A 19,961-nucleotide genomic window follows, 5' to 3' on the forward strand; every position below is an offset into this window, starting at 1 on the left:
AAGAAACAAGCTAATTTTGTTACGCATTTATATATAAATACCAACAGTAATTTGAGCTAAATCTACGCAAAGACTTTCTCTTTCAAGCCAAATTATAACCCAAGCCAAATTATATCCCAAGCAAACTGTTCCCAAACAATGCACAAGTCCTCAAGTGTTTTTGCTTAAAAAAAATGAGTTCATGTAGCAATTATCTAGGCACAAAGAGATGAGTAAAAGCTAGGACATTTTTTCTCCATTGTTTTTACAGACCCTGCAAAAGTATGTCTCTTGCTTAGCTCACCACTAAAATACATTTTGATCCAGAGTATTTGATTTAGCTCTGTATATTTCATGACTTTTGTTAGTTTGATTTAAAAACCGTTTTACACAATGCAGGTTTTTACATGGTTTATGGTTTGACTGTGAGGCATTTATGATGCAATAAGTACTGGTTGTATTGTTGGATAGAGGATTTAACTATTGAAAACAGAAAACTGATGGAAATGGATGGATCAAGTCTAGCTAATAAAAGTAGTATCTACAGTTACAGACTGTAACAGAGCTAATGCTAAAGTCAATGCAATATATACTTTATGTTCAGCTGATAATGGGAGCTTGGAGGCAAAGCAACAAGCAGTATTTAATAAGGGTGGATTTTGTGTGTTCAGTGGAAGCGTGTTATGGCATCAGATAGGAAACACTGACAAGAGTCATACAAGAAGCTGTCAATAAAAATATGGTGTATCAGGTTCAGAGGCAGCATGGGAGATAGCTGGTTGAGTAGAGGAGTGACAGGGATGTTTTCTCCTGTGCTTCTTTGAGCTTTTCTCTTGATGCACTGCAGAAAACAACTGGAGGGAACAGTGTTGTTGGGGCCCTTGAGTCAAGAGACTCCTTCGTTAGATATGGGGGACACCTGCTTTTTTCCATGTCTAAGGCTTGTTTAAGGACAAAGTGGCTTTGGCTACATCCGATATAGAGGGAGATGAGCTGGCCTCAGCCCCCTAGGCTGGGTCTTCAAAGCAATGATCCTCAGCATGGTTGCTGGTGTCCCACATGCTCTGGACCTCACAGCACTTTCCCAGAAGCGCTGAGGGCCGGGCTGCTGTCCATCGCAGCAAGTACTACCAGAGGCTGTGGGCTCCCAAAGGCCTCTGTGCACCCTGGACATAACAGTGACTCCAGCTTTGATGACTTTGACTTAGATGACTCCAGCATTCCTCTCTGCTCAGGCAGACCCAAGGTATTCTTCCAGCTAGCTCCTTACAGAGTCTTTATATGCACAGGTCCTCACTGCCACTGACTGGGACGGGATGAGCAAAAATCTTGTCAAACATTTAATGGATTGTCTGTTACCACCTCCTGGGCTGCAGACTACTGTACTCCACTGCACTCCTGAGCTCCACAACTTTCAGTGGAATGTGAGCTAACTTATCTCCCAATTTAGGCCAATGCCAGTGAAGGCTAGTGTCACCCATCTTTGCTAAGGTTTTTCGGGTGGCTGGGATACTGAGATAAAAAGTCACTTTCCTGTTTTCACTGCTTGGTTCCCTGCTCTGCTTCCTCAAAACAGAAGTTATACTGGCCTGCAAGTGTGATGGAGAAGTGACAGAAAGGATACCTGGACATCTGCCCTTGCCTTTTCCACCCTTGTGTTAGATTATGACACTTGACATAACTGGGCTGCATCAGCATGAGGTGATGGGAGAAGGATGTGCTTAGTACCTGGTTTGGTTTAATTTTCAGCCAAACACTCTAGTGGCAGAGGCTGATGACACTGTGCTTTGCCTGCATCACTGCATGCTGTGAGCAGGTCTGCATGGTGTCAGTGGCTGACAAGGCTCTAGCAGCACTGCTCCTCTCACAGCTGCTTTTAACTGCATCATCACTGACAGCACTTGGGAATGTCCCAGAACAAAGACCTGCACAGACACAGCTCAGGTGAAATTAGGAATCTTGATTATGAGCACCCCTGACTTTTATCTCCTCTCCCAAGTTGTCACTTCCTTTGCATGCAAAGTCACAACAGGAGGATATCCTACCTTACTGTAGGATATCCCATCAAATACAGAGGTGATTTCAGCTGGAGATGACACATCAGCTACAATTGGGTGGGAAGACAGCAAAGAGTCATCCTTCAGTACTGGAAGCACATCCTCAATTAAAACCTGTTCAAGCTGAGAAAGAGAAGACATTAGAGTAGAAACAAAGGCAGGAGTACATGCATACTTCTCAAAGAAGTAGCTTGAACTTCAACTTCTCTAGGCAATTTGAAATAGAACAAAATTTCATGCCCTCTAAAGAAGGACTTGCAAACTCTTGCTTTACATCTGAAAAGGGAAGTATACAATTTCTCCTTAACTAAGATAAATTGCCTTCTGCAGATCCTGTTTTCCTGTGTGTATCATAACACAGACACACCCGTCCTGCCCTCCCTTGCCCCCAGTAGGCAAAAAGAGTAGCCTGTGTTACCAATTTCAGAAGTGTGACAATATTTACAAAGCATTATGGTCTCCTCTTGCAAAAGAGGAGCTGGGTAGGAAGAGAGGGAGGGAAGAAGGAGGCAGCGTTCCCCACCCAAGGCTTATAATGCTTTTTTACATTGATTTGAATTTTTTAAAAAAAGATTAAGTAGCCAGCAGTCAAAAGCCCCTTATTTCCTAATCTATATTGACCAAAAAAAAAGACTAAAATTCAATTTAGCTTTCCTCTTCTAATAATCACTAGGATAATATTGAAATGTTTTAGATCTTAGATGAACATAAAATCTAGATAAAAAAGGTCTTTTAAATTTTAAACTCAATAATTAGAATCTTTCTTACATAGTTTGGACCACAGATCTACTTTAAAGTGTAAAAGTGATCCAGGAAATTATTTTGTTCTTATCCTCTCTGCAGGGACAGAGGTAGGGAAAGCAGCAAGTAGGCACTGCCTGCTTCTAAAGTCAGTAGGCTCAGGAGATAGTAGATTTCAATAGGTTCAACCTATGCAAAACCTACTCTGCTCCCTTCCACTGGCAAATGTTGTGTATGTCTTAGCACCCAGAACCTCATTACACCTGGACAGCTGGGGAAAATATGCATGCCATCACATCTGTTTGGGAGGGGAGGAAGGAAGGAGCAAGAAAACTCCCTTTATTCACAGAGTATAATGCATATTTAAGGCTAACTTCTTTGCAACACCCTTTAAGCATCTGGAGTTGGCACTGTTAGCACTTTGGCTATGCACTGTCACTACCCATTTTTGCACTGTACAGAACAGAGATTGTCTGAGTTGGAGCATTTGAAATGACACTTACAATGCTGGCAGAAGCTGAATGAGAATCCAGTATTTTCCTTGATAATAGCCCAAGCTGTGGAGACAGGCCCAGGTTCCCAACCCTTACCAGATCAAATAACAATCTTAAGTCCCGTGAAAAGAGTACAGCCCAACTAAATAAATACAGGAATATCTCCATCTTTCAGAATTAGACCTTTAAGCAACCCTGCAAAACTGTTCTCTGTCCAGAACCCACCTAGGTGTAAATTGCCATAATAACCAAACACTTGATTCACTTGTTTAAAAGGAATGACTCTTCCCTGCAGACTGAAACTTCATAAAGTTTACTTTAACTAGTTTCAGACCATAACATAGGTAGGTGAAAAACTTAAACCAACTTTTTCTTTATGTTCCACCACACTATGTTAGTTTTCTATAAATATACTTTAAGTCTTCATCATTCTTGTCTAAATTTTACTCCCTCCAAAATGTTCCTCCCAGCCCGATCAACCCACCACAAGGCAGAAATAATTACCATTTGCCATTTTGGTTCAGCTGCATTTGCTCCCAGGAACTCAAAATAACTGGCAAATCCTTCATTTAACCACAAGTCATCCCACCAGTCCATGGTTACAATATTTCCAAACCACTACAATTATGAACATAAAGACGTAGGTTTAGATAAATAGTACGTGTACATTTCAGTATCTCACATCTGCATATAGAACATTCATTTGCTTACTTTTTTCCTGCTGCCAGATGAAAATTATCATAATTCTGGGGTTTGAATAGGAATGAAGGCCTTGCCTTGTGTTAAAACATCACTTTTATTATAAAATTACATATTACTCGGGAGATTGCTAATGATTCATTTGCCACTGGAAATATTTTTAGTTTCTTCCTCTTGAATTGATGATTTCTGCTTTTAAGGATGTGTTTTCAGACAGCCTCCACAGTGTATAACTGTCCCTGTTTGTCGGCCCAAAAGAGACATCTGCACACACATGTAAATTAGTTTCTCTAAGACATTTTAGACAGATTTTCATAAACTGGCTGAGAGTCTGGGCCCAAGCATCTAACTTCCTGAGAAAAATTCCAAGGCAGTAGCCATGGTATTTTGGAGCTCTAATGGGGATCCGTTTTAACATATTTTGCAATCAGATTTTGAGCACATGTAGAAGATCCTGAGACGAAGTTATTGACAGTATTTGCAAGATTAAAATGTAGCGACTATATATTTGAAACACAGTAAAAGTGACTCAAGTCCTAAAATATACCTGATGAACAAGCTCATGGGCTATCACAGCAGCTACTCTCTGTTGGTTGGATGTGGCTGACTCCTGAGGATCATACAGCAGGTTTGTTTCTCGGTATGTAATCAGCCCCCAATTCTCCATAGCGCCTGTCCCGAAATCTGGAATAGCTATTTTATCTGCATTAAATGAAAGAGACAACAATTACAACTGTGTCTTTTAAATCAATTAGCTTGACCTCTTTGTGTGTATTTACAGCCTGTTTTGCTTACCATTTGTGATTCTGGCTTACTGCTGTGGACTGAGTGGCTATGATCTGTGTTCAAGAGAAGAACTGGCCTAAAGCAGCTGATAACAAGTGCCCTGGCTCTGCTGAGATTAACAGAGGTAGGATCAGTTGCACTTGATGAGGGTCTGTCCAGGGAGGTGATGCTACGCCATCTCCTGGGAATGTGCATGTCATACATAACTTAATTTTGCCTCCAGAAATTAATGCTATTGTCTGGGGATGTGCTGTAGCCAGTAAACCTCCTGAAACTATTTGTAGAATAATGAGGCATGACATTGCTTGTCACACTGTTGTATTAAAAATATTTATTGACATGTTAACTGAAGTAAATCCCCCATTCAGTGAACAACATCTGCTTCTATGCCTGGCAATTTGTGGGGGTCACTCATTTATGGTCTGTAATCAATACAGGTTTAAATGAGAATTGCAGACTCAATTGAACAGGCATTTTCTTCTGCAAATAATGACCACAGGCTTTCTATGTGGGTTAGTGAAAAAGTACAGATGGATTTAAAACTGAATAGAATGAAAACCCCTCACCCCACTCCAACAGAAGATAGGAATTACTTATTTTAAATTAAACAACTTGATTACAGAATCAAAGCTGATAGTTTGGCAAGGGCTTCACTGACAGTCACAATGAGTATACAAGGAGAGAGGTAATGCCAGAAGCCATAAATCAATGTGAAATACAATATTTAAACAAACAATTATGCAGAAACGTATCTGATTCATCAGGTTTGACCTGAATAACTTCTAATAATGAGGGAACAGCATGGCAAGTCAAGGTTAGTGATCCAACAAATAGACATTTTGGGAAAAACAGTATAGAATCTACAAAAGTATCTATTCTGTGACACTGCTGACCTGAAGATACCAGTCCATCCTGTCACACAGACAGACCTTTATCCAGATGCTGCCATGGCTAAGTCATCAGGCTTTCATGACAGTGAAAGTTTGAATATAAAGCACAGGTGAGATATAGTACCTATTATTACTGGGAACCAATGTGTGAAAGAACAACATATTGTACTGGTTTCCCTAATCCAGTTGTCATTGAAATGCAAATGTATTTACAGTAAGCTCAGGTGCTGTTTTGAAAGCAGGAGGTAAAAGTCTTTTGTAAAAGTGATATAGGTTAGCCTGATAGGGACAGGTACAAATATCCAACAAAAGGTTTGCACAGCATTATTAATTTTCTTCGAAATTTTGGGGATTTTTTTCCCCTCCTATATTGTCTTGACTTGTTTGCAGCTAGTATTTTTTCATCCTTTTCCGTTCATGAACCTAACTGAATTACCTCTTTGAAGGTCTTAGGAGGGAGAGTTTCCAAAACTCTGATTTTATTCCCAGCTTAATTATTGTACATGTTAAACTGCATGTATCAGATCCAGAGTCCAGATATTCCAAGCTAAAGGATGCCCAAATGCACTATGTTCTCTTTGCTTGTTTTGTAACCATGGGCTAAATTTGAGTGTGTGCCCACTTTTATTTAGTCCCAGATCTTTATTTAGCCCCGCAGTAGAAACTAAAAATTATATGCCAGACCACATTCATCTTTCTAAGAAGTGGATACACACCCACTTTGCACTAAGGTTAATAAATAATATGACATACTCTCTGGCAGTTTACATCTTCACTTATCTCACTGCTGACTTTTGTCCAGAAGTTCACATGGAAGTGGTACATATTTTTCTGAAACTTCTGGCTATGTTTTAACTCATGGTGGTCATTTGCAGATGACACCAATGCTTGCCTTGATTTTCCACAAGACGCTTTAAAATAAACATGCCAGGACCAGTTCTTCCGTTCAGGAAACTGAACTGTGAGAACTGGTAACTAAACAATAACTGAGACCAACTCATCTATCATGACATTTAGAAACATCTTGAACTACACTGGTACAGTTTTAAAACATCCTGACATAGTATCAGCAGTTAGTAACCAAATGCTTTCATGCTGCTTTCCACCAAAGCACAGAGATCTGTAGGAGCAACATAACCATGACACTGAATTAACAAATTAAAAATATAAATGTTTATAATCACCCAGTTTTGGAAGAGAGTAGCTCAAATTAAAGTACTGTTCAAAGAAGTCGAATACAATTTTTGTTACATTTGCTGCATATTCTGCCGTGTGTATTTGCTGTGGCTGGGCATAAACTCTCAGCTGTAAAATACAGAGAGACAATTAGAAAAGTTTTCAGTTAAAAGGAATCATCTGTAAAATACTGAAAAGGCATTTAGCATACTTATCAATAGCACTGCAGGTTTTCTCTGACACTGGCCTGAACACTGAATTCAGGCTTTCACCCTATCACATTTATTCAATGAAGTTTTTCAAGTGTTGTACATATGAGAGACCAAGTCAACATCTGTACACTTTCCACTGTTTGTCTGAATTGTAAAACTGGCAAGACCCATGTTCAGAAGCTCACAGTGGCCAAGCCTGGGGCAGGGCCTGGTTGCATACCAGCCCCTACTTCCCCATGGCATGGTTTTTTCAAGAAGGAAACCTGGGCAAGCACAGTCAAAGGGGATACACTTGTTCTGAGCAGTTCACTGATCTTGACTGATCCTATCAGTTCAATCTTCAGGAGCTATATTGAAATGTGTCAGAAGCCCATAGGACCTTATTTTATAACTTCTTCGTACCCTTTGTATGTACTATCATGATAGTTTCCTCTTGTCCTTGTATGTCTGAAGATCTCAAACCCGCTGAAGACAGTGCATTTACTAGATCTGTGACCCTTCCCAGACATGCTGGTCTATGCAGGTTGAGTGGCTGTTTGACCAGGACCTTGGGCCACACAGCCACTCAGTCACAGCTTTGGTGCCATTGGTGCCTTCTGGGCTGCCCCAGGAAATCATAGGCAAAAATCAGTTCTCCCTTGTATGACCCAGCAAGTCTAGGAAAACTGGCACATTTGATAGCCCTGTGTGTGATGAGTGACCATTTCTGTGCTCCTCCTGTATATATGAATGCAAACAATGATGTGTTGAATGGCCTTTCTATCCCTGAATCCTGATGCCTGGGACTGCTTTGGCTATTCCTGTCAAGCAGTAGGAAACAGTAGGAAACAAGCTCTGGAGGACTAGAATCTTTATGGCACCTGTACCCATGATGAGGAGGCCCAACTTGAAAAAAGATTTTGACAAGTTATCTTTACATTGTGAAGACAAAGTTTGAGTTCAGAATTCATGGAACCTTTTGGGGCACTTTCCCTCAATCGCTTTGTCCCAAAGGCTGCCGGAGCTGTATGCAGGCAATTCTCTTCCCCGCCCCTGAAAATCTCCAGTGTGGATAAGAGACTTCTATATGGAGTAAAGCTTCTAGTTTTAATTTTCTATTTTTTTTTCCTAGTTTAGACCAGCTCCATGATTTATGAATGGGACACATTCATCTGACTACACTGGTGTGGCTTGTTTACTCCTTCAGTGCTGTCTTACAGCCAGGAGTTTAGGGCCCAAGCTGAGCAAAGGGACCTGGTCTATTCCAGGAACTCTTTTAGAGCCTGACAACACATTTATTTCAATACCATAAATTACACTTCCTCCAATGAGAGGGGAGGATGAGAAAGTGGTCAAAAATAAAGCTGGGGGGAAAAAAAAGAAAAAAAAAAAGAAAAAAAGAAGAAATAAGGGAAAAAAAAAAAAGAAAAAAGAAAAAAAAGCTTATGAAATTTAATCGGGAATCCATTCCAGCCAGGGGATTTTCCCAAGAGTCAGTTTGCAATTACAGTCTGTGATTTCCATTTCTGTAAGCTCTTTGCCCAATTTAGCAGTCTTCAGTCCCCTGGCTGATCCATATTAATGGTTTCCAAAACGCTCAGCCTGCACTAGAACTGACTTTGGGTTTCATTTGTAAAATCTCCTCTGCAATTTTCCAAACCAGGCATTCGGTACCTGCAGGTAATCAGCTCAGGAGCACTGTTTCCAGCTGTAGGCATATTTCCCGCAACTGATTTCATTAATATCTTTGTTAGGGCTTTCAGAGGGAATGGCAGAGGTTTTTAAATAATTTACTATGTCATGAACTGTATGCTCTTGCTGTTGTTTATGAAAGTAATTTATGGATCAAGTGGATACTTTCTGTTGAATGAGGGATTTATTATAGAAATTGACACAGAAAACTATGGAATGTTCTTTCCAGTAGTTAGTGAATCTAAAGACCTCATTGTTCAGCTGGTCTTCAAAGTTCTTGGACAGGAAGCCTTGGAAAGGTTAAAAAAATAACTTTCTATATATATGATTTAAAACTCTAAAGATAGTCTGGTTTCCCTGGGGAAAAGATAACTTTTAGTGATGGATCTTATGCATGTATTTGGTACTGGTAAAACTATGTCCATGTTAAGAGAAAGAAAAGTTATGATTTTAACCTCACTTAAACCCCAAGATTTCTAGTGCAGGCAAGTCCTCAGACATTGTTTAGTGATCAGTGTTAATAAAATATGTAGTAACATAGGCCTGAATTAGAGGATGTTTCTTCAGGCAACCTCTGTACTGACATGAATACCTCTGCTTCTACACACACACACTTTAATTACCATGTTTCAGTGAACACTCCCTTCTATTTAGAAAAGCTACAACCAGTCAGGGACACTGTGGGCTATACTGTTTTGCTTGTGGGAAAAAAACAAATAGTGACCTCAGGGCCATACTCTGGAGTGTGGCATGGGCAAGTAGTGAATGTTTAACTTCTGCACGGACAAAACAGTGTTACACACTTCTTCAGTACATTTTTTCCTTACTGCACCATGTTACACACAAAAATCTAGACAAATTCTGATTTTTAAAGGAACTGAACTCTAGAGAATATCTATTGAGACCAAGTAATCAAAGTCCTGTCTCTGATAATGAGTGGATCAGCTATGCTGAAGGGCAATTTGTTAACAAAATTGTGTGACTGGGTGGTGTAAAAATGGACTCCTGTGAATTATTTAGCCAAACAGCAGAGACCTAAGAATATTACATCTGTATCTCAAGCTAGGCTCCATTTGCTTGTATAAGTGTAATCTAGCTTTAGTTATTTGTAAAGTAATAATACAAGCATAAAGCATGACACTAGTGAGGGCACAGAGGGGGGCCTCAGCACAGTGTCATGACAGGGTCTTTGCTAAGAGCTGAATCAGAATTTTGGGGATTTCTACGAGACAGATATTAACATCAGTGAACAGCCTTCAGTAGGGAAGGATTTGATGGGCTTTGTCAGTTAAAGAAACTAGGGAAGAGCTAACTTGCTAAGGGAACAGCAGCCTGGGTGGGGTTTTATTCTGGATTCCCTGTCCATTTGTGACATTGTCTCCAGAAAATGAGGAAAGCACTGCCAGCTCATGTGAATGACAAGACCCTGTATTACATAAGGGGAAAGGAAGGGGAAGAAGCAAGGGCATACAACCCTAGGGATCACTCTCTGTATCAGATGCAAAAAACATCTAAACTAATAAACAGTTAAAAGCAGGTTGAGTATCCCAAACTAGGTTTAGGCTAAATGAGGAGCTTCTGTTGAGGGGCAAGTTGTATTTTGGATATCACTTTGTGATTCAATGTAATATCTTGTCATCTCTTTATGCCTGATCAGCTATGCCTTCAGGACATTTGCATCTAAGCAAGAAATGGATTGGCCTTCCTATTGGGGGATTTACCAAATATCCACCATTTTAGGCAGACTCTATCACTTCTATACTTATTTTTACAGAGTTTACACTGGGTAGTTGCTTATTGCCACTGTTGTAAAATAAAGCAAGCCAGTACATAATGGCATATAGCACTGTAATCCTATGTCTCAATGGCTGTAATAACATCAAGTGCAATTCACTCTTTTTAACCCACAGAAAACTGTAAAGCATTTGTATTCATGGCATGTGACTCTCCTGTACCCCCTAACTTGTACATTCCTTCAGTCACTGGGCCTTGAGTCAGGGATGAGCTTGGAAAAAGTGTTCCTCTTCCTCACCTGTGTGCTCCTATGCTAACTGGGATCTCACAAAGATGGGAGACAGGGAAGGACTGCAAAACACTGTATGTAGTCAAGGTCAGAGGGACCACTGTGAACACCTAATACTGATAAAATAGGCTACAGGAAAGGGAAAAATATATCCCTGTTTGTATAAAAAGAGTTTTTTAAGAAAAAATGCAAATCAAGGCACATCTGAACCACGTTCAGGCTGCAGAAAGACTTACAGGTTTCCCACTTGCGGATGTTCTCTCTACCCATTGAAACTGGTGCACTGCAAAGCATACCAAGTAAGTGCTCATGGGGACTGACTTCTCAAAAGTTGTTCGCGTCCAGCCATCACTGAATGCTACAGTTTGCTGCAGAAATGCAAAAAAAGTCAAATTGATTTTTGAAATTGCAAACAGATGCATAAGAATACAATATTTGTGTGAAGGTTGCCACTGCATAGGAGCAACAAATCACCTCTCCAGATCCAGCTTTCCTGGAATTTCATTGCTGAAGGCATGAGAACAGACAAGGTATTTTTCTTCTGCATTATATGAAATTGTACTTTGCTTTTTTGGCAGTAAATAAGTTTACCTTGCTCTAATTTTCATCAGGTATTTGAAACCATTCACATGAACAGAAATTTTGCCAACAGGAGTTTTCTGATGTAGGCTGTGGTTTGTTCTTGCAATAGTTGCATAGAATTACATCACTTTGGACGCAGCAGAGAAGAGACTGAATTCTCCCTCTCTTAAATACATGCATCACGTATTTAAGTCACGGTGCAGGGATGCTATCTGGGATAGAGACCAGTCTAATGAATCTATCTCAACCTAATTCAAATACAAATGAGCACTGCTAATTGACAGGTTGCCTAAATATGCATAAAATTTTGTGCTGATCATAGGTTTTATTTGCAAATCAATTAAAAAACATTCCTGATTTTCCCAGATAGATTTTCCTCTAAGTTTGCTGACAACACTTAATAGGAAGGGTAGACACTGATCTCTTCTTTCCCATGACCAGTGACAGGACTCAAGGAAATGGCATGAAGTTGAGTCAGGGGAGGTTTAGGTCTGATTTTAAGAAAAGGTTCTTCACGCAGAGGGTGGTTGGGCACTGGAACAGGCTCCCCAGGGCAGTGGTCACAACACCAAGCCTGACAGAGTTCCAGAAGCATTTGGACAGTGCTCTCGTGGACATGGTGTGACTCTTGTGGTGTCCTGCACAGGGCCAGGAGTTGGACTTGATGATCTTGATGGGTCCTTTACAACTCAGCTTATTCCATGATTCTATTCTCAACACATATTTCTTTTATTCCTTTTCTGCTATATAGTCTGAAAATTTTTATGCTTCTGACTGGATGACTAACTTAAATAGAACAAAAGCCAAAAGCACATAAAAGACATTAGCCTTGTAGAGATATAGTGGTTCATGAGATTTGTTTGTTATAAACACAATATAAATAAAGCACTGACAGTTAATGTTACAGCTAACATGATTACATGAGCAAAAATACCTATTCACAGATAGGGGATTCATAACTCTTTTTGAAAAGGTATTCACAATATAATTTTCCTTTATTTTACCCATTTTGACTCTATTTTGATACCTTTTGTTATTTCAACAAAGTCAGGACTTGAGTGGAAAAAATCTGAAGAAACTCAACTCCAATGAAAAATGCAAATGAAATGTACAAGATTCTGATTTTGCTGATCTGATTTTGCCATGTTGATTATAAAGCTCCACACCACCCAAACTACTACAGGACATGTGACATACAAACTGCCTTGCATTTACAAACTGTTACATTTCCCTCTGTGGAAAAGATGTTTCCCAAAGTTCTTTCACTACTAAGACCAGAGTTACTGACCTTGACCAGATGAAGAAGTGCCCTGCTATAATCCCTTAGTCAAACCTCAATATGAATTCAGCATAATCTACATTTCCTTATCTGTACTTATATTTTAGCAAATCAATTAAGAAGCAGAAGTTATCCCTTTGCAAGCTTATTATTGTAGGTCCATAATTGAGGCAAGGTCCACATGTCAAGGTGTAAAGTTAATCTCAAAACGCAATAAATCTTGATAACATACGGTGTTGTCCCCTTACTTCCTTGCTCATACTCTCACTTATCTGAGGTCTGTGAGGAAAGGTACAGCAATCTCCTTTCATATGCTGTTCATCAAAGTGCCTGGTGGCCTTCTAGGTATCATAGAAACACTTTTAATAACAATGGGTCAGAGCTTTAAATGTGCAAAGGGTATGGATGCATCTGTATCAGCCTGGCAATAGATATCTCAGCTGCATTGCTAGGAGAATAAATTTGGGGGACTCTAAATAAAAGCAGACCTTTGTTTTCTGGATGGGGGAGCGATTGGAAAAATTCAAATGCCAAGAGCCTGGAGGCTGGAAGCTCTTTTTTTTTTTTTTTTTAAACTTGGCACTTTATCTCCCACTTCATAACTTATTAGTAGAAATTATACAATAGATTACACCTTCAGTTGAACTATTCAGTAGAAACTCTCTCGTCTGAAAGACATTCTGTCTTCTTCCAGAAGACCCAGAGGTAGATAATTGATGCCTTTGAATTTCATGCAAAATTGGGAATTTGACACAGTAGATCTAGAAATGGATTATTTAGGAAGTTAGAGACATGGTGGAATGACAAATGCCCACACCCATTAGCTGACAGATGTGGTTTCAGATCCTCCATTATTAAAAAGAATAATCCAAGTCTTTCTGACTAGCAGGATTCTTTAGCATTAAATCGTGATCAGCAGATTCTTGTTCTGGACCATTATGCAGTTTTAGTGATTATTTTAGACTTCCTGTCTGGGAAGCAGCTGCCTTTCAGAGTAGTCACTCTCCAAGCCTATCCAGTTTGACTGAAGAACCTGCCAATATCTATTTATAGTTAGCAGGGGATGCTCACCTAGAATATCTGAACAAAGGATCAGCTGGCTAATGACAGAAGAGCTGTTTCATTTTTGCTTTGGATTTGACTCTGTGCTGCCATGTTGTGTGCTGGTGGACCACTCTGTGCTCGGACCAGCCAACCAGTTGTGCTCGTGGAATTTATGAACTGTGAGTTTTACAGTGGTAGAGTCTGTGAACATGCAAGAACCTGGCAACCCACATCACCTTTCAGTGGCTCTATAGAACTGTTCCACTTAGGCAGCAGTTGGGAAATACGTACCTGTACCGGCATGTTTGAAAGCGCTTGGTACGCAACTTGATGGATGATGGATATGTTGTAAGTTGCCTTTTTGTTTGGCTCGTCAAAGCAGGGAAAAGATTTCCGTGCATCTGTTGGCTCATGATCAGTAGCTGCAATGCTCCTGAGACAAACAACACATTGGCAAGACTTCGTTACATGGCTTTGAAATCTTGTCTGCGATTTCTAAGCATTTTTTTAGTGATTTCACAAACTAAATTCAGCTACAAATATTTGTGCATATTTATCCATTCATAAAAGCAGGTTATATCAGAAATGCTGACATTGCATAGTCAGTCTGTCATCAACATTCTCTAGGTTTCAGAAAAAAAGCTAATGCAACTTGCAACTTATCATCAAATATTTTTAACAGTCAGGCAATAAGAGAGGCATGACCTCTCATGCATAGGGAAAACTTTGCTGACCCTCCTGCTGAGCTTTCCCATTGATTTATGCACCTAAAATAAAGAACTGATGATATCACCTAAAAGGAATAAGTCACTCCAAGAGTTGTTTACCCACTACAGCATATGTTGGGATTATGGTCTTGAACATCTGCTGAAGTGACACCTTGAAATTGTGTAAATCTCAAACTGCTTGTGTGTTTCTTTTTTCTACATTTACCACATACAGTTTTCTCCTGGTGCTCCTATGGTCCCCTGACACCATTAGTGAAATTGCTGGAGAAAGCATGGAAAGTTTAGATGAACATCCTAGTACAGAACTGATGCTATGCAAGCTGTGTTGAGGGGGGTCAGAAAATCATCTCAGTTATGCACAACCAGCTGGAGGAGCTAGACAATAGGGGTCATGTAAAAAGATAAGGTGAAGATTGTGAGCGTTCATATTGTGCTTGCTTCTCTCAGTGACATCAGGCTCCCCCGTTAATGACCCACACAGTGGCAGAGCATATTCTCCAGTGATTGATGGTGAAAGGGATCACAGATGTTCCTTCAATTAATCTGGAATGTCAAGCATTTTCTGACAGCACTTCTACAGCTGCTCCAACTATATTAAGGTAGTTTTTCTTTCTGAAAAGTAATTAAAAGTGTACATCATAAATTACAGGTCTGCAGCAATCCTACAAGCTCACTTGACAACCTATTTTTCAATGTTTCTGTTGCCCTTGGCATTTTCCTGTGACGGTTAAATACTAAACTGGTCATTAGGAACTTGCAGCAGCAAGGGTCATTTACAAGCCTGACACAGGTAATATGTCTGGGTTCTCTCCATTCATGTTCCTTGGAATAGTAGCTCAAAGGTTCATGGGCAGAAAGCGTAATGAATATTCACCTTTCAGACTCAATAGAGTTTCTATTGCTTGGTGCATTCTTTGCTGTCACTCTCTACTTTTCATAGGATTTGAGAGCTATTTCACAATAAAGTTAACTCCAAGCCTCCAGGGAAATGCTTCACAGCTATTGGTTAAAAGCTTGGCAATATATTTTGACACATTTATGTCTTGTTCCTACAGACTGATAACATTGTGATATATCTGTTGATTTATAAGGTGATAATCCATCTATCCTCATATGTTTGTGGAGGCAGACATTAGGAGTGAAAAACTTCAGCAGCACCCTTCCTACAGGCTAGATGATGAGAACTCCAGCCTATGGCATGCATAGAAGTGTCAATAGAAACATGAAATGTTGTAATTCACTTTCAAATGGCATAATGTAGTTTTTAGATAAGATTTTCTTCACCGCTTGGTGGCTTCTATTCTTGAAGTTGATGTCCAGACCTTTAAATGTGAACTAGAGTTGATAGTTGTAAACATCATAGTAATAGTAAGTGAAGATCCGGCTGACACTGCATCCAGCTGTTCTCAAAATAAAACAGTGATGCTTTTAGAACCATGATGAATTTTCCCTTTTTTCCCCTCCCCTGAAGTACAAGGCGTTAGTGTCAAACCCTTCCTCCCTGAACTAAGTAAAGCATTTTTCTCTTAGTCTTTCTTAAAATTCTGACTGGTTGCTTCTTCTTGGAAAACTTTCTCCTTGAGGAAGAAAATCAGCAGTGTTACTTCTGTACACAGAAGAAAAATTTTCCCTTGTCTCTTCAATAAAATCCTAAATACATCCCTGTTAGTCATGTGCCAGCCTCTTGTTCTCTTACAAACAGAGGGAATTCCTAAAAACGGGAAGCCATACCTTGTCACTATGAAGTCTCTCAAAAGGTCCTGCTGCTTCTAACACTGCACAGAAGGGATAATAGGGTTTAATTACATGTTGGATCTCCTTTTCACCTCTGCCCCCTTTCTTTAACATCCACTATTAACAGACTTGTTTGATCATTGCTGTTACCTGATCTGATTTGTATTTACTTGCAACATGACAAGAACAGAACTATTTGGGCTGAAATTTTCCAAGGGTAGTGTCTACCTCAGGCAAAGGGAAAATAAAATTGCTAATTCCAGTCAGCATTGTTTCTAAGGAGAAAGCTGGGGGGAAATGCATTTTTAATAAGTAATTAAACCCTTCCCTCACTGTCTTTCCTCACCCCATCCTATCCCCTACCCTCTGCTGCATAGCAGCAACTTGGCTGGTGGTTGCTTTACTTTCAAAGTTGTACTTACCACTATCATGTACATCACCTCTCCCACCCCCACAAACAATCTGCCCAAACTCAATCACATGAAAAATATTTCAGAATTTACCATTCACTCATTCTTATTAAAGCCCTTCTCAAGCCTAACAAACTCACGCCCTCAAATTCCTTTCTGCATTTAGAGTTTTCAGACTGCTGGCTAGGATCATCCTTGTAGTTTCCAGCATCCAATTCAAGAAGTAGAAACAGTCAAAGTGAGCTCACATTTTATACTTTCTTTAGTTTTAAAGTTCTCTTTTCTTCCTCGTATCAGATGTTTGGCCCTTGCCTACCTATACCGCCTGGATTCAGCCCTCCTGCTCTGCAGCTCAGACCTGTGTTCTGGTCCGGCTGTTCTGGGGTCGTGACAGACCTGGGGCTATAAATTTAATATCTAGATATCCTTCACCAATAAGAAGGAAGTAACACACCTCAGTTTAGAAGGATGCTAGGAGGTTGCATTTAAAACTGCTGTGGAAATGTCAGATGTTCAAAGTATGAAACCAAAGCTGTTCAAAGTATAAAACCAAAGCACCTTTTAAGTCAGAGCAATGTTGAGGTCATAGATGGAGGAAAACAAGAGGAAAAGAGCTACCTGGTGTTTGAGCTGTTCCCTGCATGATTTCTCTACAGGAAAAAATCAATGCTTGCTTTATCCTCTACCTCTTGGATCTGCTACTGCTGGTGCCTGACACTGCTGCTACTCCTGTCAGTGGCTGAATGGAGCTGACAAGACTCTCGCTCATGACACTATTGTCCAAGGAGGGCAAAGAAATGCCATGAAAACACATCAGTGTTTGTCTCCATGTTCCTGCTACAGGGCCTTGTAAAAGTCTAGCCAAGTTTATCTTCCAGCTGTAAAGGCTGGAATAAGTCACTTCAGAAATGTAAATATCAGAAAATGGGTGACTGTCATCTCCAAACTGTGAAGAGAAGCCTTTGAGGAGTGGGCAATGGCTTTTTCAGGCTTCCACCTTGAAGCAGCACAAACTGGCAAGTGGAATAGGTTAGCTGAACTGGTAGAGGCTTTGTAATCTTTCAATAACTGTTGATTTATTAATAAGGAAGAGATGGAGCACAACAAAAAAAAAGTAAAGGACAACCCTAATTGCTTAGACTTTCCTACGTATAATTTAAACCAGCTGCAAGAGAGGCAGGGAAGTTCTGGTTTGAATATTCCTCAGGCTTACAACATCAATGAGGTATGCTATCAGGAAAACTATCAGAAGAACATTTTACACCAAAACTGTTACCTTGGAGATAAAAGGAGAGAGTGGTGATAGTTGTATGCTATTGTGCTATAGAGATGAAAACAGGCCTTGATCCCTCCAGCCCTTTGAGGGAGCCATTCAGTTCAAAGGTAAGCTCAGACCAGTAGAGTTTTAAAAGGTTTTTCATCATCATCATCATCATCATCATCATCATCATCATCATCATCATCATCATCATCATCATAATTATAATAAACAAACCCCTCATATCTCCAGCCCACATTCACTAGTCAGAAGCCAAAGAGTTTTGAATACAGCATCTTCCTTAGGGGAATGAGAAAACTCAAGAACAGCCCAGAAATGTCAGCAAGTTGGTGAGAGATAAGACTGAAAAGATGAAACAGGAATAGAGCAGGCCTGAGCAAGTAAAAGTGGAGAATATAGTTTAATAAATAAAACTGCTTTACTTGATCTGTCCGTTCTCAGTATAGGTGGTCCTATAAAACCCAACCAGTGAACCATTCAGCCAGCCTTGAAACTTCATGGTGAGCACATAGGGATCGCTTTCGTCAGTGACAGGGAGCTCTGTTGCTGCCTTCATCACAATGTATTCTTGTGGCTTGTACTCAAAGCAGTCATTCAGAGCAATCTGCTGTCCTGAAGATTTCCTCAGTGTGGGCATTTCTGTAACTTTGGTCTCTCGCAGGTGAAGCCACAGGGAATTGGTTGGTTTTTCCAAAGCAATAGATATGTTGACTGTCCCACTGTAAGTGTCCTTCTCCATCTCAGGCTTGATTTCCAGATCGTAGTGGACAGGCTTGACATAAGTGGGCAGCCTAAAATCTCTCCAGTCTCCAGTGTCATCATTCTTGGAAGGACAGGGACTCAAATCCACTGGAGGAGGAGGCTGTTCTGTTGTTGTTGTCTGATCTGTTGTTGGTTGCTCTGTTGCCTCTGGAGGTTTAGGTCTGCTCAACCCCACACCAAGCCCCACAGCAAGTCCTACAACAACCACGACTCCACAGATGATAGCCACATGCTTTGTCTTCATGCAGTACCTCTTGGACTTCTCATCCTCAAAATCCATGCCCTCCATATCTGCTCCTAGGTCTGTACTCAGAGCAAAACATTAACCACAAAAAAAGCTTATTTGTCACTTCAGCACTTGCATTCAGTTAACTCAGCAGTCTTGGTTTGTATTTTAATTGTGTAGCTATAGCTGCCTGTCTCCCGCACCTCACTTTCCACGAGACACTCAATTAATTAAAGACAACATGCATTCGGAGGAAACGTGAATGATCAAAAGAAGTGCAGCTGGGCTGGGAGACAGAGCGAACTGACACAGAAGAACATTGTTTCTGCCGTGCTCCCCTTATAAACAGTGCAACCCCACCCCCCAGCCCCTCCTGTTCTGGCCTGAGTTAAATATAAAACAGTGCTATGTTAATCAGCAGTCAGGAGATGATCAGATGCCAAAGCTCTGTCAGCAGCTTTCAGAAGGAGTTTGCAGCTAGAGGTGTAACTGCTCCAAAACCTCAACCTTCACCACTACTTCTTCCTTTTTTTCCCTCTGCTATGTCTTGTTTAGGTTTTTGAGGTTTGGGTTGGTTGGGTTTTTTTAATTTTTTTTTTCTTCCTCTTACTAACAAAGATTTCCTTGAATTTCCACCCTGTAGTTTGTGAAATGACATCTCAAAACTTGCAAAAAATCGCATATATCTTTCAGCTGTTTCCCCTCTTTTCTGGCCTCATTTACCTTTGCTGAGTAACTCAAGGCAAGTCACAGACAGCTGAATGCACAGTGGAACAATGAATTTTGATCACTGCTTCAAACTTTAAAAGTTGTCTAATTCCTCTCCCCCTCACAGGGCCAGTTTTCCAGGAGATTGACCGTAACCAAGCTGGTAGCCTGGGATAGCATTGCTTTGTTGGTCAGCACAATTACAGTGCTGCCTGTGAACCCTTGCTGTGAGGGACACTTCTAAGTATGATTTATTCACTAAAGATCTAATTTACCATTTATTGCTTGTCATCACAATGTGGCACTTCATTGAAGCAAATTAATTGAATCGAGCCTGATTCTGCTTGAGGGAACTTATTGTGTGTAAGGCCTTGCTAAGCCTGCAAGCAAGATGTTGCTAATGCAGTATGAAACTGAGCACAGTGGTAGTCTTGACCTTGTTTGAAACTGGACTAAAGGGAAATAGTGTAGAATAGAAATG

The 19,961-nt window shown here is 40.2% G+C and overlaps 1 protein-coding gene across 2 annotated transcripts in view; it reads right to left on the minus strand.

The window, feature by feature from the left end:
- ENPEP (glutamyl aminopeptidase) overlaps positions 1-18,878 on the minus strand; it is a 33,513-nt gene extending 14,635 nt beyond the window's left edge. For both annotated transcript variants that reach the window (XM_066185001.1, XM_066185000.1), the window contains exons 1-7: positions 18,207-18,878; positions 13,925-14,066; positions 10,965-11,096; positions 6,831-6,951; positions 4,518-4,672; positions 3,776-3,889; positions 2,025-2,159 (exon numbers count right to left, since the gene is read on the minus strand). In XM_066185001.1, the coding sequence (XP_066041098.1) occupies positions 2,025-2,159; positions 3,776-3,889; positions 4,518-4,672; positions 6,831-6,951; positions 10,965-11,096; positions 13,925-14,066; positions 18,207-18,835 (1,428 nt within the window). In that variant the 5' untranslated portion in view covers positions 18,836-18,878. The remainder of the gene's footprint in view (positions 1-2,024; positions 2,160-3,775; positions 3,890-4,517; positions 4,673-6,830; positions 6,952-10,964; positions 11,097-13,924; positions 14,067-18,206) is intronic.
- Between the last annotated feature and the right edge of the window lie 1,083 nt (positions 18,879-19,961).

This window comes from Chamaea fasciata, unplaced genomic scaffold (genome assembly GCF_029207755.1).
Source record: "Chamaea fasciata isolate MVZ Bird 193981 ecotype frontalis unplaced genomic scaffold, bChaFas1.0.hap1 SCAF_6, whole genome shotgun sequence".
NCBI classification, from domain to species: Eukaryota; Metazoa; Chordata; class Aves; order Passeriformes; family Sylviidae; genus Chamaea; species Chamaea fasciata.